The sequence below is a fragment of the Pogoniulus pusillus genome, chromosome 34, assembly GCF_015220805.1.
Source record: "Pogoniulus pusillus isolate bPogPus1 chromosome 34, bPogPus1.pri, whole genome shotgun sequence".
Taxonomy (NCBI): Eukaryota; Metazoa; Chordata; class Aves; order Piciformes; family Lybiidae; genus Pogoniulus; species Pogoniulus pusillus.
This window is the reverse complement of record NC_087297.1, coordinates 3,945,302-3,968,595: the sequence shown is the minus strand read 5'-3', so window position 1 is coordinate 3,968,595 and position 23,294 is coordinate 3,945,302. Positions and strand designations below refer to the sequence as shown.

Sequence of the window (23,294 nt, the reverse complement as noted above, 5' to 3'; positions counted from 1 at the left end):
CCAGCAGAGAGTAAGAGCCCACTGCTATTGCAGAGCAGGCAGAACTTGATGTTTCCACAAGGAAGATCCCATAGGAGTCTTGTCAACAGGCTTCAGGTGCTCTGTAGCCAGCAGCTGAATCATAGAATCATAGAATCAAGCAGGTTGGAAGAGAGCTCCAAGCTCCTCCAGTCCAACCTAGCACCCGGCCCTGGCCAAGCAACCAGACCATGGCACTAAGTGCCCCAGCCAGGCTTGGCTTCAGCACCTCCAGGCACAGCCACTCCACCACCTCCCTGGGCAGCCCATTCCAGTGCAAATCACTCTCTCTGGAGGTGTCTGCCAGTGTCTCACCACTCTTACTCAAAAGAATTTCTTCCTAACCTCCAATCTAAATGTGTCCTACTCAAGCTTCAGCCCATTCCTGCAAGCCCTTGTAAAAAGCCATTGTACAAAGTGGAAGGCTGCTCTAAGGTCTCCCTGGAGCCTGCTCTTCTCCAGGCTGAAGAGTCCCTATTCTCTCAGCCTGTCCTATAGGGGAGGTTTCCCAGCCCTCTCATCAGCTTCATGGCCTCCTCTGGACCTGCTCCAGCAGTCCCATGTCCTGTTCTTGCATGCTTTGTCTGCAGCATTCCTTGCTCTAGTACCTCCTTGCTCCCCTCAGAGGAGTTCAGAGCAGTGGGGCAGGCATGCATGGTGGTGGCATTGCAGAGGACATCTGGCACTGCCTCGGACAGACTCAGTTCAGCCAGGGCAGCTCCCACCTGCCTTACCTGTGTTCCCTTCCTGTGACTCCTCCTTCATGCATCAGACCTTCTCCTACTCCCCCAAGACAAAACAGAGCTCCTGTGGGCACAGTCTGCTGCTGTGCACATGCAACTTGGCTGCTGAGTTGAGGGTGCTGTGGGAAACCAGCAGGTCATCAAAGACCAAGTTTGAAGTGTTTGATGCAGAGGGAGGCTTGCAAATGAAAGTTGCAAGAGCACCTTTAATATCTGCCACATCTTATTAACTTGTGAAGCTTGTTTTGACTACCTTAATGGCATCCTTTGTATGGGTTTTGGCTTTGGGGTTTTCACTTTGTTTGTTCTTGCAGGGCTTTCAAAAAGCAGCCTGAACATCCTTTCCACCCTCCTTGGCAGGTTCTCTTGTGATGGGCTAAGCCCCAGTTCAGCAGCTGGGTTGAAGCCTGTCAGTCTGTTCTCCAGGCTTGGCTGCAGAAGCTAAGGGCAGCAGGTTGTTGTTCTCTGAGGTGAACTGCACTGGAGAAGGAGGGCACCAACTTTGTACATGGCTTTTGTGGGTGGTTACCTGGAGCAGGGGAGTGGGGATTCCTAGAGTCATAGAATGGACCTTAAACATCCCCTAGTTGAGATGCTTGGGAGTAATTCCTTCTGCTCTGGGGACTGCTTTCTGGGGACACAGCCTCTGGAGTTAGCAGCTAAGGGGTTCAGCAGCACTTCCTTTCTCTGCATTTAATAAGAGCTTGTAGGGATGGGATAAGAGGGGATGCATTTAAGGTGGAGGAGGGGAGATTTAGACTGGGTGTTAGGAAGTTCTTTCCAGTGAGGGTGGTGAGACACTGGAACAGATTGCACAGGGAGGCTGTGGATGTCTCCTCCCTGGAGGTGTTCCAAGCCAAGTTGGATGGAGCCTTGGACTGGAACTGAGGAAGAAGTTCTTTCCAATGAGGGTGGTGAGACACTGGAACAGATTGCACAGGGAGGTTGTGGATGCCTCCTCCCTGGAGGTGTTCCAAGTCAGGTACACAGACTCCACCACCTCCCTGGGCAGCCCATTCCAATGCCAATCACTCTCTCTGACAACAACTTCCTCCTAACATCCAGCCTAGACCTCCCCTGGCACAACCTGAGGCTGTGTCCCCTTGTTCTGTTGCTGCTTGCCTGGCAGCAGAGCCCAACCCCACCTGGCTACAGCCTCCCTGCAGGCAGCTGCAGACAGCAATGAGCTCTGCCCTGAGCCTCCTCTTCTGCAGGCTGCACACCCCCAGCTCCCTCAGCCTCTCCTCACAGGGCTGTGCTCCAGGCCCCTCCCCAGCCTTGCTGCCCTTCTCTCAACACCTTCCAGCACCTCAACATCTCTATGGAATGGAGGAGCCCAGAACTGGACACAGCACTCAAGGTGTGTCCTGAGCAGTGCTGAGCACAGGGGCAGAAGAACCTCCCTTGTCCTGCTGCCCACACAGGTGACCTCTGGGATTCTCTGCATCCACCAATTTGCCTCCTTTCTGCCTTCTGATACCAGATACTAAACACTGCTCCTATCCTCCATTACCTGCACTTAGAGCAGCCCTGACCATCTTCAACGTGATTAAAACAGAGCTCCAAAGTTATTAGCCAATTAATTTCCCATTGCACCCTAATAACTTAGAGGGACTGCTGCTCACTGGCTAATAAGCATATCAGAAGCAAAAGGACACACTTGCTGCTAACTTAATAGGCAGCTTCCCTCAAGATAAGACATAAATAACATACCTCAGTGAAATCGGATTCCAGCTTAGTGAAATTATCTTGGCAGGCAAAGAGAATATTTGTTCATTCACCTCTTTTTTTTTTCCCCCTCCTGTGTTATCTTTGCCAAGAAAATTTGGGTACAGAAAGCAGAGCTGGGAAAAGGGGAAGTGAAAAGAAAGAAAGAAAGGGGGAAGGGGGGAAAAAAGTGTTTGTGTGGAGAATTGATTTAGTGTTCCGTGGGTTTCAGTGGGTTTGATAAGCTCTGGGAGATGAGGGAGGTTTGAAGGGCTTAGCTGCAAGATGGCAAACAGGGTAGGAGATGTGAGGTTTTAAAAGCTTGCAGCCTTCTGCTTGGCACTGAGTGAGCCTGGCCAGGAAGAGCAAGGAGAGAGGGCAGTGTAAGGCAGATAGGACTGTGGGTGTGCAGGGGAGCCCCTGGTATGTAGCTGCTCCTTCCCTGATGTCCTCATGAGTGGCTGAAGCAAAATGTGTGTCATGATGAGAAACAGCAACAAGTACCTGCAGCATCCTCTCCTGCTCCAGCTCTCCTTGACTCGGTGCTGGTGAGGCTACACCTTGAGTGCTGTGCCCAGGTCTGGGCTCCTCCATTCCATAGAGATGTTGAGGTGCTGGAAGGTGTTGAGAGAAGGGCAGCAAGGCTGGGGAGGGGCCTGGAGCACAGCCCTGTGAGGAGAGGCTGAGGGAGCTGGGGGTGTGCAGCCTGCAGCAGAGGAGGCTCAGGGCAGAGCTCATTGCTGTCTGCAGCTGCCTGCAGGGAGGCTGTAGCCAGGTGGGGTTGGGCTCTGCTGCCAGGCAACCAGCAACAGAACAAGGGGACACAGCCTCAAGCTGTGCTGGGGCAGGTTCAGGCTGGATGTTAGGAGGAAGTTGTTGTCAGAGAGAGTGATTGGCATTGGAATGGGCTGCCCAGGGAGGTGGTGGAGTCTGTGTGGCTGGAGGTGTTGCAGCCAAGCCTGGCTGGGGCACTTAGTGCCATGGTCTGGTTGATTGGCCAGGGCTGGGTGCTAGGTTGGGCTGGCTGAGCTTGGAGCTCTCTACCAACCTGCTTGATTCTATGAGAACAAGAGGACACAGCCCATGGTATGTAGCTGCTCCTTCCCTGATGTCCTCACGAGTGGCTGAAGCAAACTGCCTGTCAGGATGAGAGACAGCAACAAGTACCTGCAGCATCCTCTCCTGCTCCACCTCTCCTTGACTTGGCATTCCAAGTAGGTCTGTCAGGGAGGTGTCTTAGGTCCTAGAGGAAGAGAGGGGCTGTGATAGCGCACCTTAGATAGTGGCTTGGTTGAAAGAGCCAATTTGGTGATTGCAAGGCTTAGGTTTTCTGGAGATAGCTCTCTGTGGTAGCCAGAGAGCTTGAGGGAGTGCTTGGCATCCAGAGACAGCAGCACTGTGAGGGTCAGGGACAGATGTGATGTCTTGGGAAGTGTCAATGTCAGGTGGAGGAACCTCACTTGTCAAAAGTGATGCACTCAGTGCCATGGGCTGGTTGATTGGGTAGGGCTGGATGCTAGGTTGGACTGGATGAGCTTGGAGGTCTCTTCCAGCCTGGTTGGTTCTATGATTCAGTTTCTATGATGGGAGTTGTGGGCATGAGGATCTTGCTTTGGGGTGAGAGAACAAGAAGACAGCCACATCTGAAGCCTAGGACAAGGAGCTATGGGTGTAAGTTGCAGCACAGGAGGTTCTACCTCAAGACAAGGAGGAAATTCTTGGCTGTAAGGGTCCCAGAGCCCTGCCACAGGCTGCCCAGAGAGGTTGTGGAGTCTCCTTCTCTGGAGCCTTTCAAGTCCTCTCTGGATGTATTCCTGTGTGATCTGTGTTAGATAGCATTGTCCTGCTCTGGCAGGGGGGTTGGACTGGATGATCTCCTTGGGTCCCTTCCAACCCCTAACATCCTGTGAGCCTGTGAAGCCTGTAATGCAACCTCGAGGTTCTGGAGGTTTGGCTGCCATGGTGTTGAAATGGCTTTGAAAGCACTTAGCCTGGCCAGCCTCCTGTGGAAAGATGCAGCTTTGGGTTGCAGTCTGTTCCCCTTATCTGTCTGTATCTCTTTGGTAGAGCAGAGCAGAGCAGAGCAGAGCAGAGAGAGGAGGTATATGGTAAACAGAAACTCTGTGCCCGTCACCCACAGTCTGGGGGTAGTGCTCTGCTGGCCTCACCCTTGCTGCCATGCTGTGATGTGGGAGATGGTTGCCATCTGCCCACGTGTGTAGGTTTCTGGCCATGACTCACCAGCTGCTGACATCCCATCCCAGCTAGCTCGTTCCTTCTCTCCTTTTTAACCTGTCAGCACTTCTACAGGGGCTGCTTGGGTCTGCCTGAATGATGGTCCCAAGTTTGGGAGTGAGGCATTGAACATCCCCCTAAGGAGGTTCAACAAGGCCAAGTGCAGAGTCCTGCACCTAGGGAGGGAGGATAAACTTCAGCAGTACAGGCTGGGAGGTGACTGCTGGAGAGCAGCCCTGTGGAGAGGGAGCTGGCAGTGCTGGGGGAGAGCATCCATGGCACAGCAATGTGCCCTTGTGGCCAAGAGGGCAATGGGAGCCTGGGGGGCATTAAGCAGAGTGTGTCCAGCAGAGCCAGGGAGGTTCTCCTCCACCTCTGCCCTGCTGAGACCTCATCTTGAGGACTGCCTTCAGTTTTGGGCTCCTCAGGTTAAGAGGGACAGGGATCTGCTGGAGAAGGTCCAGTGGAGGGCTAGGAGGATGATGATGGGACTGGAGCACTGCCTGGTGAGGAGAGGCTGAGGGCCCTGGGGCTGCTTAGTCTGGAGAAGACTGAGAGGAGATTTAATCAATGTCTATAACTATCTGAGGGCTGGGGGTCAGGAGGAGTGGGACAGGCTCTGCTCACTGCTCCCTGGGATAGGACAAGGAACAACAGAAGCATAGAATCACAGAATCAGACAGGGTTGGAAGGGACCACAAGGATCATCTAGTTCCAACCTCCCTGCCATGGGCAAGGGCACCCCACCACAGATCAGGCTGGCCAGAGCCCCATCCAGCCTGGCCTTAAACACCTCCAGGGATGGGGCTTTGACCACCTCCCTGGGCAACCTGTTCTAGGGTCTCACCACTCTCATGGCGAAGAACTTCCTCCTCATTTCCAGGCTGAATGGATGGAAGCTGCAGCACAGGAGGTTCCAGCTCAACACAAGGGGGAACTTCCTTGCTGTAAGGGTCCCAGAGCACTGGCACAGGCTGCCCAGAGAGGTTGTGGAGTCTCCTCCTGCAGTGAGCAGAACGTATCCCCTCTCCTGACCCCCAACCCTGAGATGGTTATAAACATTGATTCAATCTCTTCTCCAGACTAAGCAGCTCCAGGTCCTTCAGCCTCTCCTCATCAGCCATGCCCTCCAGTCCCCTCATCATCCTCATAGTCCTCCACTGGACTCTCTCCAGCAGATCCCTGTCCCTCTTCAACTGGGGAGCCCAAAACTGAACACAGTATTCAAGATGAGGTCTCAGCAGGGCAGAGTAGAGGAGGAGGAGAACCTCCCTAGATCTGCTGGACACACTCCTCGTGAGCCCATTCACCACCTCTCCTCCATCTCAATCCCTCCTAAATGCTTCACCAGCCCTCTGAGCTCACCCCTTACCTTTCCTTTCCCTTCTGTGCCCCAGAACCAACCTGCAGACCTTTGCAGACAATCTCCATGCAAATGATTCAGTTCTTTAATCTTCAGCAAACGTTTGCACAAAGGTTTGACAGGCTTCTGCTGGGTATCTGGGATTTATCTCTTCTTTACAATGCCCACCTAACATTGGCTTTTAAATCTCCTAGGGAATGGGGGTTTAATACCTCCCCCCACCACCACCCCCTGCATCCCTCTTGCTCTGTGTCATCCTGGCTCCTGTCTAAATACCTTTGCTGTTAAAGCTTTAATGAGATTTTAGGGTTTAATACCTTTCCCCTCCCCCTTTCCTTGTTACCTTTGCTTTTATAACCATTGTATTCATGCCTCTTCCTGATACAAAGGAGGAACTGCCTGTGCCAAGAAATTCCTGAGACTCATGGACATGAAACCTTAAATTAAATGTAAGGAGGAAGAGATAAGAACAAATTATAATAGCACTGAGAGCAAGAGATTACAACAGGGTTGAAATGTGGCTTCCATAATGGATGTTCCTGAAAATTGCAAATGTGCTCTGGTAGATCATGTTTATGAGCCAGCTCCTGCAATGCAGGGCTAGGAGGATTGCTCAGGTGTTCAGCTGCTCTGCCATCCAAGGGATGTCAGGACTCCCAGAAGGAAGAGTGGCTTGCTGCTTGCTGCTGAAACTGGCCTCTGGAAAATGAACAGGAGCCTGCTCGTTCTGTGCTTGCAGAGGACAGAATCATGGAGTCATGGAATGAGTTGGAAGGGAGCTTCAAGATTATCTAGTTCCTACCCCCTGCCATGGGGAGGGACACCTACCACTACACCAAGTTGCTCTGGGAGTCAGGAGTGGGGGGACAGATACTACTTGTGGGCTGCCTGGGATAGGACAAGCAGCAATGGATGGAAGCTGCAGCACAGGAGGTTCCAGCTCAACACAAGGGGCAACTTCTTGACTGGAAGGGTCCCAGAGCCCTGGCACAGGCTGCACAGAGAGGTTGTGGAGTCTCCTTCTCTAGAGCCTTTCCAGGCCTGTCTGGATGTGTTCCTGTGTGCCCTGAGCTAGATTGTGTGGTCCTGCTCTGACAGGGGGCTTGGACTGGATGATCTCCTTGGGTCCCTTCCAACCTCTGACATCCTGTGAGCCTGTGAAAGCCTCATCCAGCCTCACCTTGAACATGTCCAGGTTGGAGATTACAAAAAATGTCTGTACTAAAAGAGTGGTCAGAGAGTGGGAGGTGGTGGAGTCACCATCCCTAGAGGTGTTCAAGCATCACAGAACCTTAGGTGTTGGAAGGCACCTCCAGAGATCATCCAGTCCAACCCCCCTGCCAGGCAGCATCACCCAGGGTAGTTCATACAGGAATGCACCCAGGTGGGTTTGGAAAGTCTCCAGAGAAGGAGACTCCACAACCTCTCTAGGCAGCCTGCCCCAGGGCTCTGTCACCATCACTGTAAAGAAATTTATCCTCATGTTGAGCTGAAACCTTCTCTGTTCCAGTTTGTAGCTGCTGCTCCTTGGCTTATTGCTGCTGACCATCAAAAAGAGCTTGGCCCCAGCTACTTGACCCCCACCTCTCAGATATTTGTGCACACTGATCAGATCTCCTCTCAGCCTTCTCTTCTCCAGACCAAGCAGCCTCAGGGCTCTCAGCCTCTCTCCATAGGGAAGATGCTCAAGTCCCCACTCATCCTCGTGGCTCTCCCCTGGACCCTCCCCAGCAGGTCCCTGTCTCTCCTGAACTGGGGAGCCCAAAACTGGACACAGTATTGCATGTGTGGTCTCACCAGGGCAGAGTAGAGGGGGAGAAGAACCTTCCTAACCCTGCTGCCCACACTTTCCCTGATGCCCCCCAGGATACCATTGGCTCTCTTGGCCACAAGGGCACATTGCTGCCCATGCAGAACATGCAGACCCCAAAGTCTTTCTCTACAGAGCTGCTTTCCAGCAGGACAGTCTCAACCTGTCCTGCTGTCTGCTGCTATTCCTCACCAGGAACATGTGGGCATGTCACTCTGGGACATGGCTTTATGGCCATGGCAGTGTTAGGTTGACAGTTGGACTCTTAGAGGTCTTTTCTAACCCAGTCATAGAATCAGAGAATCATAGAATCAAGCAGGTGGGAAGAGAGCTCCAAGCTCATCCAGCCCAACCTAGCACCCAGCCCTGGACAAGCAACCAGACCATGGCACTAAGTGCCCCAGCCAGCCTTGGCTTCAACACTTCCAGCCACAGAGACTCCACCAGCTCCCTGGGCAGCCCTTCCAATGCCAATCACTCTCTCTGACAACAACTTCCTCCTAACATTCAGCCTAGACCTCCCCTGGCACAGCTTGAGACTGTGTCCCCTTGTTCTGTTGCTGCTTGCCTGGCAGCAGAGCCCAACCCCACCTGGCTACAGCCTCCCTTCAGGTAGTTGTAGCCAGCAATGAGCTCTGCCCTGAGCCTCCTCTGCTGCAGGCTGCACACCCCCAGCTCCCTCAGCCTCTCCTCACAGGGCTGTGCTCCAGGCCCCTCCCCAGCCTTGCTGCCCTTTTCTGGACACCTTCCAGCACCTCAACATCACTCTTGAATTCAGGAGCCCAGAACTGGACACAGCACACCTCCCCTGGCACAGCTTGAGACTGTGTCCCCTTCTTCTGTTGCTGGGTGCCTGGCAGCAGAGCCCAACCCCACCTGGCTACAGCCTCCCTGCAGGTAGTTGTAGATGCTGTACAATGCTGTGAAGTGTCCACACCTTCTCTGGGCAACCCACTCCAGTGTCTCCCTACCCTCATAGTAAAGAACTTCTCCCTAATGTCCACTCTAAATCTAGTTTCAAACCATTGCCCCTTGTCCTATCACCACAAGCCTTACAGATAGGAGAGCAGCTCTCCCTGGTGTGGGCACCTCCTCAGCCGTACTTAGCTTCTAGGGGACAGTACAAAATGATGTAATTTAGACATACAAGGGAGTAAAATTAAATAGCCATGAGATGAGCCCTACCATTAAAGAGATCTAATTTATAATGGGCTCTTATGCAAATTGCCTCTGAGCGCTGGGGAAAAGAAAATGAAAAGAAATTAATAAGGACAATGTAGACTAAAAAGTTGCAGACCAAAAAAAGAAGCAGAAGCCAATTCCAGCTGGGTCTGTTCACACCCAGAGTCTTAAACAGGCATTCCTATAGCCACAGCAGTGCAATGATGGCATAACAGAACCTGCCTTCACTTAGCTTTGCAGAGAGGGTGGTGAGACACTGGCACAGGTTGCCCAGGGAGGTTGTGGATGCTCCTTCCTTGGAGGTGTTCAAGAAGAGACTGAAGATTAGGAAGAAGTTCTTTGCAGTGAGGGTGGTGAGACATTGGCACAGGTTGCCCAGGGAGGTTGTGGATGCTCCTTCCTTGGAGGTGTTCAAGAGGAGACTGAAGCTTAGGAAGAAGTTGTTTGCAGTGAGGGTGGTGAGACACTGGCACAGGTTGCCCAGGGAGGTTGTGGATGCTCCTTCCTTTGAGGTGTTCAAGAGGAGACTGAAGCTTAGGAAGAAGTTGTTTGCAGTGAGGGTGGTGAGACACTGGCACAGGTTGCCCAGGGAGGTTGTGGAGCACAAAAGCACCCAGTGTGATCTCTGAGGACTGCAGCAGCTCTGCTCTGAGGACAGGCTGAGAGAGTTGGGGCTCTGCAGCCTGGAGAAGAGAAGGCTTCAAGGAGACCATGGAGTGGCCTTGCAGTATCTAAAGTGGGCTACAGGACGTCTGGGGAGGGACTATTGACAATGACAGGATGAGGAGTAATGGATTTAAACTGGATGTTAGGAAGAAGTTCTTTGCAGTGAGGGTGGTGAGACACTGGCACAGGTTGCCCAGGGAGGTTGTGGATGCTCCTTCCTTGGAGGTGTTCAAGAGGAGACTGAAGATTAGGAAGAAATTCTTTCCAATGAGGGTGGTGAGACACTGGCACAGGTTGCCCAGGGAGGTTGTGGATGCTCCTTCCTTGGAGGTGTTCAAGAGGAGACTGAAGATTAGGAAGAAGTTCTTTCCAATGAGGGTGGTGAGACACTGGCACAGGTTGCCCAGGGAGGTTGTGGATGTCTCCTCCCTGGAGGTGTTCAAGGCCAGGTTGGGTGAAGGCTTGAGCAAGCTGGGCTGGTGGGAGGTGTCCCTGCCCATGCAGGGTAGTTGGAACTGGATGATCTTTAAGGTCCCTTCCAACCCAACCCATTCCATGATTCTGTGATATAGATGAAGTGGGACATGAAGTTTTTTGCCCATTTGCCAAAGGACCATGCTGGAAAGGGGCAGAGTTAGCAATGCCATAGAGCTGCTTATGCAGCACCTCCATGCTTCTTCATTGGGGTATCTGCTGGGTGCATATCCAGAGCTCATTTGGCTGCTGTTTTCCTAAGGGATTTCATGGATCATTCCAGGGTGTCTTCACTTAGCTTTCCTGTGAGGGTGGTGAGGCACTGGCACAGCTTGAGGGTGGTGAGACACTGGCACAGGTTGCCCAGGGTGGTTGTGGAGCACAGAAGCACAGAATGTGATCTTTGATCACATTCTGTGCTTCTGTGCTCCACAACCACCCTGGAGGTGTTCAGTACCAGGTTGCATGAAGCCTTGAGCAACCTGTTCTAGTGGGAGGTGCCCCTGCCCATGGCAGGGGATTGGAACTGGCTGAGCTTTGAGGTCCTTTCTAACCCAAACCAATCTTCCCTCTTCCAGCTCAAAGCCATTGCCCCATGTCCTGTCACAACAAGCCCTTGTCAAAAGTCCTGTTCTGACTTTCTTGTAGCCCACTTCAGGTACTGAAAGGCTGCTCTAAGGTCTCCCTGAAGCCTTCTCTTCTCCATGCTGAACAGCCCCAGCTCTCTCAGCTTGTTTCCATGTCCCTTGCATCCCTCTGATTACAAAAGGGAAGAATTTTTAGCTCTTCCCCACTGAATCTACAGAACCAGGTCAGGTTTTTTCTCCTAGTGGTAAGGAAGTTGTGCAAGACTTGTTCCATTAATATTTGCCATCTTGTTCCTAACTGCTGCTGCTTTCCCACATTCTCAGCTGGGGCAGAACATGCAGAAGGGAAGTCTTTCTCTTTATCTCTATAATAACATGGATAAATATTTATTCCCTGAGAGAGCAGAGTGATAAACACTTAGACTGTGTGCAGGGCTTGCTGCAGCCTCACTGTGTCTTTATGCTTGAGAAGCAGGATTTTGTTTCTGAGGGATCTGAAATATCCTTTCAAGCAATGTCATCTCCCCATGCTTGATTTTCCTAGAATCATAGAATCAGCCAGGTTGGAAGAGAGCTCCAAGCTCATCCAGCCCAACCTAGCACCCAGCCCTGCACAAGCAACCAGACCATGGCACTAAGTGCCCCAGCCAGGCTTGGCTGCAACACCTCCAGGCACAGCCACTCCACCACCTCCCTGGGCAGCCCATTCCAATGCAAATCACTCTCTCTGACAACAACTTCCTCCTAACATCCAGCCTAGACCTCCCCTGGCACAGCTTGAGGCTGTGTCCCCTTCTTCTGTTGCTGGGTGCCTGGCAGCAGAGCCCAACCCCACCTGGCTACAGCCTCCCTGCAGGCAGCTGCAGACAGCAATGAGCTCTGCCCTGAGCCTCCTCTTCTGCAGGCTGCACACCCCCAGCTCCCTCAGCCTCTCCTCACAGGGCTGTGCTCCAGGAGTCTCACCAACCCCACCTGGCTACAACCTCCCTTCAGGCAGACCTAGACAGCAATGAAGTCAGCATTTTGGTGCAGAAGCACTGCTCTGGAAGTGCTGCTCTGCAAAGTGAAGCATCTCCACAGATTTTTATGCAAGTAAATCATAGATCTCTTCCATGTCCAGCTGTTTGCTCCCCATAAAGCCAAGCTTGTGGTTTGTGTCCTTAAACTAAGACCAAGTCCTTGGCTGGCAGTTGGCTTTCCCTCTGCTTGTATCATGACTGTGTCCCTGTGCTCAGCACTGGTGTGGCCATACCTTGAATACTGGGTTCAGGTTTGGGGCCCTCACTACAATAAGGACATTGAGGGGCTGGGGTGTGTCCAGAGAAGGGCAACCAAGCTGAGGAAAGGTCTGGAGAACAGGGCTGAGGAGGAGCAGCTGATTGGAGCTGGGGAGGTTTGTCCTGGGGAGACCTCATTGCTCTCTGCAGCTCCCTGAAAGGAGGTTGGAGCCAGGTGAGGGTTGGATTCTGCTCCCTAATATCACTAATATCAGCTGGGGAGGTTTGTTCTGGGGAGACCTCATTGCTCTTTGCAGCTCCCTGAAAGCAGGCTGGAGCCAGGTGAGGGTTGGGCTCTGCTCCCTAATATCAGCTGGTGAGGTTTATTTTGGGGAGACCTCATTGCTCTCTGCAGCTCCCTGAAAGCAGACTGGAGCCAGGTGAGGGTTGGATTCTGCTCCCTAATATCACTAATATCAGCTGGGGAGGTTTGTTCTGGGGAGGTTTGTTCTGGGGAGACCTCATTGCTCTCTACAGCTCCCTGAAAGCAGACTGGAGCCAGGTGAGGGTTGGATTCTGCTCCCTAATATCACTAATATCAGCTGGGGAGGTTTGTTCTGGGGAGGTTTGTTCTGGGGAGACCTCATTGCTCTCTACAGCTCCCTGAAAGCAGGCTGGAGCCAGGTGAGGGTTGGGCACAGCTCCCTAATATCATCTGGTGAGGTTTATTCTGGGGAGACCTCATTGCTCTCTGCAGCTCCCTGAAAGGAGGTTGGAGCCAGGTGAGGGTTGGGCTCTGCTCCCTAATATCAGCTGGGGAGGTTTATTCTAGGGAGACCTCATTGCTCTCTGCAGCTCCCTGAAAGCAGGCTGGAGCCAGGTGAGGGTTGGGCTCTGCTCCCTAATATCAGCTGGGGAGGTTTATTCTAGGGAGACCTCATTGCTCTCTGCAGCTCCCTGAAAGCAGGCTGGAGCCAGGTGAGGGTTGGGCTCTGCTCCCTAATATCAGCTGGGGAGGTTTATTCTAGGGAGACCTCATTGCTGTCTACAGCTCCCTGAAAGCAGACTGGAGCCAGGTGAGGGTTGGGCTCTGCTCCCTAGTATCAGGTGACAGAAGGAGAAGAAATGTCCTGAAATTGTGCCAGGGGAGGGTTAGGTTGGAGAGGAGGAAAAATGTCTTTGCTGCAAGAGTGGTCAGGGATTGGCAGAGGCTGCCCAGGGAGGTGGTGGAGTCCTCCTCCCTGGAGGTGCTGCAGAAGGCTGTGGCCATGGCACTTGGGGCCATGGTTTGGTGGCCATGGTGCTGCTGGGATGAGCTTGGAAGCCCTTTCCAACTGCAACAATTCTCTGATTCTATCAGCCCTTGAAGCATTCCATTTCTGGCAGTGGAATATTATACTTAAAGCCATAGACATTAATTATTACCCATTGGAGGTCACACATTCGACCCAGGGGACATTAATTTTCCCCTTATATACAGAAAATTCCATCCTGTTCCTTTTAATTAAAGATTTCAGGAGTGCTTTTTCTTCATTTTCTTGCAAATGAACTGCAGCTTCCTATCCTTTACCCTTGATATTTAGCTCAATCTTGCATATAATTACCAGCTCCTTTGTACAAGCCTCCTTCAAAGCACTTTCTGCTTGGCAATCCATTTGCCTGCTGGTTTATGTTATTGTGCTTTGCTTTGCTTTGGTTTATTGCATTTTGGTTTGTTTTATTTTACTTCATTTTGGTTGATTTTATTTCATTTTGGTTTATTTTATTTTACTTTATTTTATTTTACTTTATTTTGTTTTATTTCATTTTGGTTTATTTTATTTTACTTTGGTTTATTTTATTTTACTTTATTTTGGTTTATTTTAGTTTGATTTACTTTATTTTACATCATTTTGGTTTATTTTATTTCATTTTGATTTGTTTTATTTCATTTTGATTTCTTTTATTTTACTTCATTTTGGTTTATTTTATTTTGTTTGTATTTATTTTGTTTTATTTCATTTTGGTTTATTTTATTTTATATTATTTTTATTTATTTTATTTTACTTCATTTTGGTTTCTTTTATTTTACTTCATTTTGATTTATTTTATTTTACTTCATTTTGGTTTATTTTATTTTACTTCATTTTGGATTATTTTATTTCACTTCATTTTGATTTATTTAACTTCATTTAGGTTTATTTTATTTAATTTTGGTTTATTTTATTTTATCTTATTTTGCTTCATTTTATTTCACTTCATTTTGATTTATTTTATTTTACTTCATTTTGGATTATTTTATTTTACTTCATTTTGGTTTATTTTATTTTACTTCATTTTGATTTATTTTATTTTACTTCATTTTGGTTCATTTTATTTCACTTCATTTTTATTTATTTTATTTTATTTCATTTTTATTTATTTTATTTTACTTCGTTTTGGTTTATTTTATTTTGTTTCATTTTGATTTATTTTATCTTACTTTATTTTGGATTATTTTATTTCACTTCATTTCAATTTAGTTTACTTCATTTAGGTTTATTTTATTTTATTTCATTTTGGTTTATTTTATTTTATTTTGGTTTATTTTATTTTACTTCATTTTGGTTTATTTTATTTTACTTCATTTTGATTTATTTTATTTTACTTCATTTTGGTTTATTTTATTTTACTTCATTTTGGTTTATTTTATTTCACTTCATTTTTATTTATTTTATTTTACTTCATTTAGGTTTATTTTATGTTATTTTATTTTGATTTATTTTATTTTACTTCATTTTGGTTTATTTTATTTTATTTCATGTTGGTGTATTTTAGTTTATTTTGGTTTATTTAATTTTGTTTTGTTTTATTTCTTTTTGGTTTATTTTATTTGACTTCATTCTGGTTTATTTTATTATACTGCATTTTATTTTATCTTATTTCATTTCATTTTGGTTTATTTAATCTATTATTTAATTATATCAATTAATTATTTAATTATAATTATAATTATAATAATAATTTAATAGTTTTGTTTAATTCATTTTTTTAAATTCCATTTCATTTTATTTAGTTTTATTTCATTTTATTTGGTTTAGTTTTATTTTCTTTATTTAATTTGCTTTCTCTTTTATTTCATTTCATTTTGGTTTATTTCATTTTATTTTTAGTTTTATTTTCTTTATCTTATTTTGCTTTCTCTTTTATTTCATTCCATTTAGTTTTATTCCATTTTATTTTGTTTAGTTTTATTTGGTTTGTTTTATTTTGCTTTCTTTTGCTTTTGTTTTATTTCATTCCATTTAATTTTCTTTCTTCCTTTGTTTGTTTGCTTTATTTTCTTTATCTTATTTTGCTTTCTCTACTTTTCTTTCATTTCATTTTGATTTATTTAATTTTATTTTGTTTAGTTTTATTTTCTTTATTGTAATTTGCTTTCTTTTGCTTTAATTTCATTTCATTTTAGCTTATTTCATTTTATTTTGGTTTGGTTTATTTTCTTTTGCTTTCTTTTGATCTTATTTTTCATTTCATTTTGGTTTATTTCATTTTATTTTGGTTTGGTTTATTTTATTTTGCTTTCTTTTGGTCTAATTTTCTTTCATTTTGCTTTATTTCATTTCATTTTGGTTTAGTTTATTTGATTTTGCTTTCTTTTGGACTTATTTTCTTTCATTTTGCTTTATTTCATTTCATTTTGGTTTAGTTTATTTGATTTTGCTTTCTTTTGGTCTTATTTTCTTTCATTTTGCTTTATTTCATTTAATTTTGGTTTATTTTGTTTTGCTTTCCTTTGGTTTTATTTTCTTTCATTTCATTTTGGTTTATTTCATTTTGGTTTAGTTTATTTTATTTTGCTTTCCTTTGGTCTTATTTTCTTTCATTTCATTTTGTTTTATTTCATTTTATTTTGGTTTGGTTTATTTTATTTTGCTTTCTTTTGGTCTTATTTTCTTTCATTTTGCTTTATTTCATTTCATTTTGGTTTAGTTTATTTTATTTTCCTTTCTTTTGGTCTTATTTTCTTTCATTTTGCTTTATTTCATTTCATTTTGGTTTAGTTTATTTTATCTTGCTTTCTTTTGCTCTAATTTCATTTCATTTTGCTTTATTTCATTTCATTTTGGTTTGGTTTATTTTCTTTTGCTTTCTTTTGATCTTATTTTCTTTCATTTCATTTTGGTTTATTTCATTTTAGTTTGGTTTGGTTTGGTTTATTTTGCTTTCTTTTGGTCTTATTTTCTTTCATTTCATTTTGGTTTGGTTTATTTTGCTTTCTTTTGGTCTTATTTTCTTTCATTTTGCTTTATTTCATTTCATTTTATTTTGGTTTGATTTCTTTTGCTTTCCTTTGGTCTTATTTTCTTTCATTTCATTTTGGTTTCTTTCATTTCATTTTGCTTTGGTTGATTTTCTTTATTTTCCTTTAATTTGGTTGTATTTTGCTTCTGTTTTGCTTTGTTTTGTTTTATTTAGTTTAGCTTTCAATGGAAGAGTTCTTTCTTGCCAAGCATTGAGCAACATTGTCAAGAAGGAGATGGGGAAAAACATTTTCCAGCCTTTCTTGGGAGGTGAAATGATGATAACCATGGCTTAAGAGCATCTCTTGGTGCCTCTCAAGCATCTGCATTGGCAGTGTGAGCCCAAGCAGGAGTGGCAGCAGAGCTGGGGGTGACAGGGAGGGTACTGACTCAGACCATAGTGCAGATCAAAGTTGCCAAGCTTGGCACTGTGCACCCAGAGAGTGCAGGGAGCGGGCTGGAGGGTGAAGACTCAGATCCTTCCTTGCCCAGGTGCTGGCATAGCCCAGGTCTCCTCTCAGAATCATCCCTACTGGAAAAGACCTCTAGGATCACCCCAGTCCAACCATTCTCCAACTGCCAAGGCTGGGGCTCAGCCACGTCCCTCAGCACCACAGCTCTGCCTCTCTGAAACACCTCCAGTGATGGGGATTCAGACCCCTGCCTGGGCAGCCTCTGCCAGTGTTTGAAATCCCTTTCAGCAGAGGAATTTCTTCTGATGCCCAACCTAAACCTCCCCTGGTGCAGCTGAAGGCTGTTTGCTCTTGCTCTATCGCTTGTTATTAGGGAGAAGACAGCAATCACTTCACTTCAACCTCCTTTCAGGGAGCTGGAGAGAGCAATGAGGTCTCCCCTCAGCCTCCTCTTCTCCAGACTAACCAACCCCAATTCCCTCAGCTGCTCCTCACCAGATCTGTTCTCCAGAACCCATCTCTTGAAGGGTGTAGCAAATGCAGCTTAGGAGAAGAACAATGACACCAGATCTGAGTCCATATTATCTCAAATCTGTGTAGGAAGATGGAACCTACATTATTTTTCTCCCCTTCTGAATAGGAAGAAGGATTTCATTTTCATAGAATCATAGAATCATAGAATCATAGAATCAAGCAGGTTGGAAGAGAGCTCCAAGCTCAGCCAGTCCAACCTAGCACCCAGCCCTGGCCAACCAACCAGACAATGGCACTAAGTGCCCCAGCCAGGCTTGGCTTCAACACCTCCAGGCACAGTGACTCCACCACCTCCCTGGGCAGCCCATTCCAATGCCAATCACTCTCTCTGACAACAACTTCCTCCTAACATCCAGCCTAGACCTGCCCTGGCACAACTTGAGGCTGTGTCCCCTTGTTCTGGTGCTGGGTGCCTGGCAGCAGAGCCCAACCCCACCTGGCTACAGCCTCCCTTCAGGGAGCTGCAGACAGCAATGAGCTCTGCCCTGAGCCTCCTCTGCTGCAGGCTGCACACCCCCAGCTCCCTCAGCCTCTCCTCACAGGGCTGTGCCCCAGGCCCCTCCCCAGCCTTGCTGCCCTTCTCTCAACACCTTCCAGCACCTCAACATCTCTCTTGAATGGAGGAGCACAGAACTGGACACAGCACTCCAGGGGTGTCCTGAGCAGTGCTGAGCACAGGGGCAGAAGAACCTCCCTTGTCCTGCTGCCCACACTGCTCCTGAGCCAGCCCAGGATGCCATTGGCTCTGCTGCCCACCTGGGCACACTGCTGCCTCCTCTTCAGCTACTCTCTCCCAGCACCCCCAGCTCCCTTTCTTCCTGGCTGCTCTCAGCCACTCTGTCCCCAGCCTTTGCTTACAGGAGTCTCTCTGCTGAGGCTCTACTCTTCCAAAGCTCTTTTAGCATGTGAAAGTGCTGCTGTGCCATGCAAAGTGCTGCTGGGGAGGGATGCAGATCGATTGGGACTTTGCAGTTCCTTGGGTTTAAATGCTAAGGCAGCACTGCTCCAGCCACCAAGCCACAGCCTTTCAGGTCCCAGGTAGCTCTCCTGGGATGCTTCTGCGCTCTTGTCAGCACGATGGTTTTGTCAGAAGGCTCCATCCTCTGATATTATCTTGTTCCTCTCCTAAACAATTAATAAAACGAAGACAAAAAGCCTAGAGGTTTAAAATATGTAATTATGGCAGTAATTTAGAACTAGGGAAATGCTGCAGAAACCAATTACCACTCTCCATTGCAGTAATGACTGAGTCAGCCTGATCCGTGTGTTTGGTGTGTGAGCTCCCTGGCATTCTTAGCTGGCATGCTTAAGTAGAGGGGAAAATTCATTCTAAATGCTGGCTGCATCCCTGCTAGACAGAAACGTTGCTCATCCACCTAGTGAGCAGGAATCTGTGCTATATGGCCTGGCACAGGGCAGGCAGTAACAAGTATCTGAGGAGAAAAGAGTGAGTGGTACTGAGAGGTGGCTTTGAAAAGTGTATTTGCATTGTATCAGAGTGGGTTGGGTTGGGTTGGGTTGGGTTGGAAGGGGTCTTGAAGATCATCAATTTCCAATCTCTCTGCCATGGGCAGGGACATCTGTCCCACACCACAGCCTGGTCTCCAAGTTGGTGACAGGTGGGTTTGATGGGTGCTCAGCTGGATGGATACAGAACTGGCTTGATGGCTGCACCCAAAGAGTGGCTGTCAATGGCTCCATGGCCAGGTGGAGGCCAGTGACAAGTGCAGTCCCTCAGGGGTCAGTCCTGGGACCACTCTTTGTGGGTGCCATGGACAGAGGCACTGAGTGCAGCCTCAGCAAGTTTGCTGCCCACACCAAGCTGTGTGGTGCAGCAGCCAGGCTGGAGGGCAGGGATCCATCCAGAGGGACCTGCACAGGCTGCAGAGGTGGGCACAAGCCAAGCTCAGGAGGTTCAACAAGACCAAGTGCAAGGTCCTGCAGCTGGGATGAGGCAATGCCAAGCACAAATCCAGGCCGGGCAGGGATTGTCTGGAGAACAGCCCTGAGGAGAGGGACTTGGGGGTGCTGCTGGAGGAGAAGCTCAACAGGAGCCAGCAGTGTGCACTTGCAGCCCAGAGAGCCAAGCAGAGCCTGGGCTGCAGCAGCAGAAGTGTGGCCAGCAGGGCCAGGGAGGTGATTCTCCTCCTCTGCTCTGCTGAGACCCCACCTGGAGTACTGCATCCAGTTCTGGAGCCCCTGGGACAAGAGGGCTGTGGAGATGCTGGAGTGTGTCCAGAGCAGGGCCAGGAGGATGCTCAGAGGGCTGCAGCAGCTCTGCTGCCACACCTTGAGTGCTGTGTCCAGTTCTGGGCTCCTCAGTTCAAGAGAGATATTGAGGTGCTGGAAGGTGTCCAGAGAAGGGCATCAAAGCTGGTTGGAGGGCTGGAAAACAAACCCTATGAGGAGAGGCTGAGGGAGCTGGGGGTGTGCAGCCTGCAGAAGAGGAGGCTCAGGGCAGAGCTCATTGCTGACTACAACTACCTGAAGGGAGGCTGTAGCCAGGTGGGGTTGGGCTCTGCTGCCAGGCAACCAGCACCAGAACAAGGGGACAGAGTCTCAAGTTGTACCAGGGCAGGTCTAGGCTGGATGTTAGGAGGAAGTTGTTGTCAGAGAGAGTGATTGGCATTGGAATGGGCTGCTCAGGGAGGTGGTGGAGTTGCTGTCCCTGGAGGTGTTGAAGCCAAGCCTGGCTGGGGCACTTAGTGCCATGGTCTGGTTGGTTGGCCAGGGCTGGGTGCTAGGTTGGGCTGGCTGAGCTTGGAGGTCTCTTCCAACCTGCTTGATTCTATGATTCTCTAGAGGAGTCCCAGAGCTGCTTTGGCAAGGTGGGCAGGAGGAGATTCTGCAGCACTGGGCTGTCTGAGCAGCTGCTGAGCCAAGCCTGGTCCGAGCCTGCTGCTCACCTCTTGTGTCCCCTGCAGAATCGGGCGGCTCTTCGACGGCACGGAGCCCATCGTCCTCGACAGCCTCAAGCAGCACTATTTCATCGACAGAGACGGGCAGATGTTCAGATACATCCTGAATTTCCTAAGGACATCAAAACTCCTCATTCCTGATGATTTCAAGGTGAGATTTCCGTGGAGCTGGGGGATTCTGTGCGTGCCTGCCGACTGTGTCTGGCACACAGGCGGAGCAGAGCCCCAGAGGAGGGAGGGTGGGGATGGGGGATGGACTTTTGGTTTGATTTTATAGTTTAGGTTGGAAGGGAGCTCAAAGCTCAGCCAGTTCCAACCCACCCTGGCATAGGCAGAGACACTTCCCACTAGAATAGGTCACTCAAGGCCTCATCCAGCCTGGTCCTGAACACCTCCAGGGAGGTTGTGGTGCACAGAAGCACCCAATGTGATCAAAGATTGGGTGCTTCTGTGCACCACAACCTCCCTGGGCAACCTGTGCCAGTGTCTCACCACCCTCACTGCAAACAACTTCTTCCTAACATCCAGTTTCAATCTCCTCTAAGTTCCACAACCACCCTGGAAGTGTTCAGGACCAGGTTGGATGAGACCTTGAGCCACCTCTTCTAGTGGGAGGTGTCCCTGCCTATGTAGAAGGGGGCTTGGAACTGGATGAGCTTTAAGATCTCTCCCAATCCAATCCATTCTATGAATCTGTGAACCATGAAAAAGAAGCACAAGATTATGTAGAGTGGATTCTTCAGTAGGAGGTTGGTGAGACTCTAAAACAGGTTGCCCAGGGAGGCTGTGGATGCCCCTTCCTTGCAGGTGCTGAAGACCAGGTTGGGCAGGGCCTTGAGCAATCTGGTCTAGTGGAAGGTGCCCATGCCCATGGCAGGGAGCTGGAACTAGATGATCTTTAAGGCCCCTTCCAACCCAAACCATTCTGTGATTCTTTGTAGTTTAGGGCCACAGTGACTGCTAGGAGCCCTTCCTTTGCTGTCATAGAATCATAGAATCAAGCAAGTTGGAAGAGAGCTCCAAGCTCAGCCAGCCCAACCTCGCACCCAGCCCTGGCCAATCAACCAGACCATGGCACTAAGTGCCCCAGCCAGGCTTGGCTGCAACACCTCCAGCCACAGAGACTCCACCACCTCCCTGGGCAGCCCATTCCAGTGCCAATCACACTCTCTGTCAACAACTTCCTCCTAACATCCAGCCTATACTTCCCCTGGCACACCTTGAGACTGTGTCCCCTTGTTCTGTTGCTGGTTGCCTGGCAGAAGAGCCCAACCCCACCTGGCTACAGCCTCCCTTCAGGTAGCTGCAGACAGCAATGAGCTCTGCCCTGAGCCTCCTCTTCTGCAGGCTGCACATCCCCAGCTCCCTCAGCCTCTCCTCACAGAGCTGTGCTCCAAGCCTTTCACCATTCTCCTCCTCTGTCCTCCCTAAGTCTCATGGATTGGTTTTCTCTATCCAAAACCTTTTCAAAATGATCTTTAAGAGCAGATAAAACCAAGATGATAAAAAGCTTTTAATGATTATTTTCCTTTAATGACAGCAGACAAGAGCCCAGATCATCATAGAATCATGGATTCAGTCAGGGTTGGAAGGGACCACAAGGAGCAGCCAGTTCCAACCCCCCTGCCATGCCCAGGGACACCCTACCCTAGAGCAGGCTGCACACAGCCTCAGCCAGCCTGGCCTCAAACACCTCCAGCCATGGGGCCTCAACCACCTCCCTGGGCAACCCATTCCAGCCTCTCACCACTCTCCTGCTCAACAACTTCCTTCTCACCTCCTGCCTGACTGTCCCCACCTCCAGCTTTGCTCCATTCCCCCCAGTCCTGGCACTCCCTGATATGCTGAAAAGTCCCTCCCCAGCTTTTCTGTAGCCCCCTTCAGATCCTGGCAGGCCACAAGAAGGTCACCTGGGAGCCTCCTCTGCTCCAGCCTGCACAGCCCCAACTCTTTCAGTCTGTGCTCACAGCAGAGCTGCTGCAGCCTCTGAGCATCCTCCTGGCCCTGCTCTGGACACTCTCCAGCATCTCCACAGCCCTCTTGTCCCAGGGGCTCCAGAACTGGATGCAGTACTCCAGGTGGGGTCTCAGCAGAGCAGAGCAGAGGGGGAGAATCCCCTCCCTGGCCCTGCTGGCCACACTTCTGCTGCTGCAGCCCAGGCTCTGGTTGTGTTTCTGGGCTGCAAGTGCACACTGCTGGCTCCTGCTGAGCTTCTCCTCCAGCAGCACCCCCAAGTCCCTCTCCTCAGGGCTGCTCTCCAGCCACTCCCTGCTCAGCCTGCATTTGTGCTTGGCATTGCCCCAACCCAGCTGCAGGACCTTGCATTTGGTCTTGTTGTACCTCCTGAGCTTGGCTTGTGCCCACCTCTGCAGCCTGTGCAGGTCCCTCTGGATGGATCCCTGCCCTCCAGCCTGGCTGCTGCACCACACAGCTTGGTGTGGGCAGCAAACTTGCTGAGGCTGCACTCAGTGCCTCTGTCCATGGCACCCACAAAGATGTTGAACAAGACTGGTCCCAGGACTGACCCCTGAGGGACTGCACTTGTCACTGGCCTCTACTTGGCCAGGGAGTCATTGGCAGCCTCTCTTTGGGTGCAGCCATCATGCCAGTTCTGTATTCATCCAGAGGAGCACCCATCAAACCCATCTGTCACCAGCTTGGAGACCAGGCTGTGGTGTGGGACAGTGCCAAAGGCCTTGCTCAGGTCCAGGTAAATGCCATCAGCTGCTCACCCCTCAACTATGGATGTTGTGACCTGCTCATAGAAGGTCATCACTTTGTCAGGCAGGATTTGTCCCTGGTGAAGCCATGCTGCTTGCAGCCAATCACTTCTAAGGCACCTCAGTGCTGGCTCTGCTCAGAATGAGTCCTGTCTGCTCTGGCAGGGGAGGCAGTGTTGTAAACAATACTGTTGGCAAACGAGGAGGTATTAAATACCAAACCCTTCGTTTTTAAACTGCAGCCATAGCTGCAATTCATTATGCAAATACCAGAATCATTTTACACTTAGAACCATCTCAGGCTCCCTCATTTGCATGCTGATACCTGTTCCAGTGCCTGCTGGCCTAGCTGGGAGTAGAGAGGGATCCTGGTGATGAATTTTCTGAAGGCTGATTGAATTCTGTTCCATCTGCTCGGTCAGGTCATTATTCTGTGACATCACCC

At 48.9% G+C, this 23,294-nt stretch overlaps 1 protein-coding gene across 2 annotated transcripts in view; it reads left to right on the top strand.

Moving 5' to 3' along the window:
• Positions 1-23,294, top strand: part of KCTD1 (potassium channel tetramerization domain containing 1) — a 161,248-nt gene that overhangs the window by 133,380 nt on the left and 4,574 nt on the right. For both annotated transcript variants that reach the window (XM_064170532.1, XM_064170531.1), the window contains exon 3: positions 20,136-20,280. In XM_064170532.1, the coding sequence (XP_064026602.1) occupies positions 20,136-20,280 (145 nt within the window). The remainder of the gene's footprint in view (positions 1-20,135; positions 20,281-23,294) is intronic.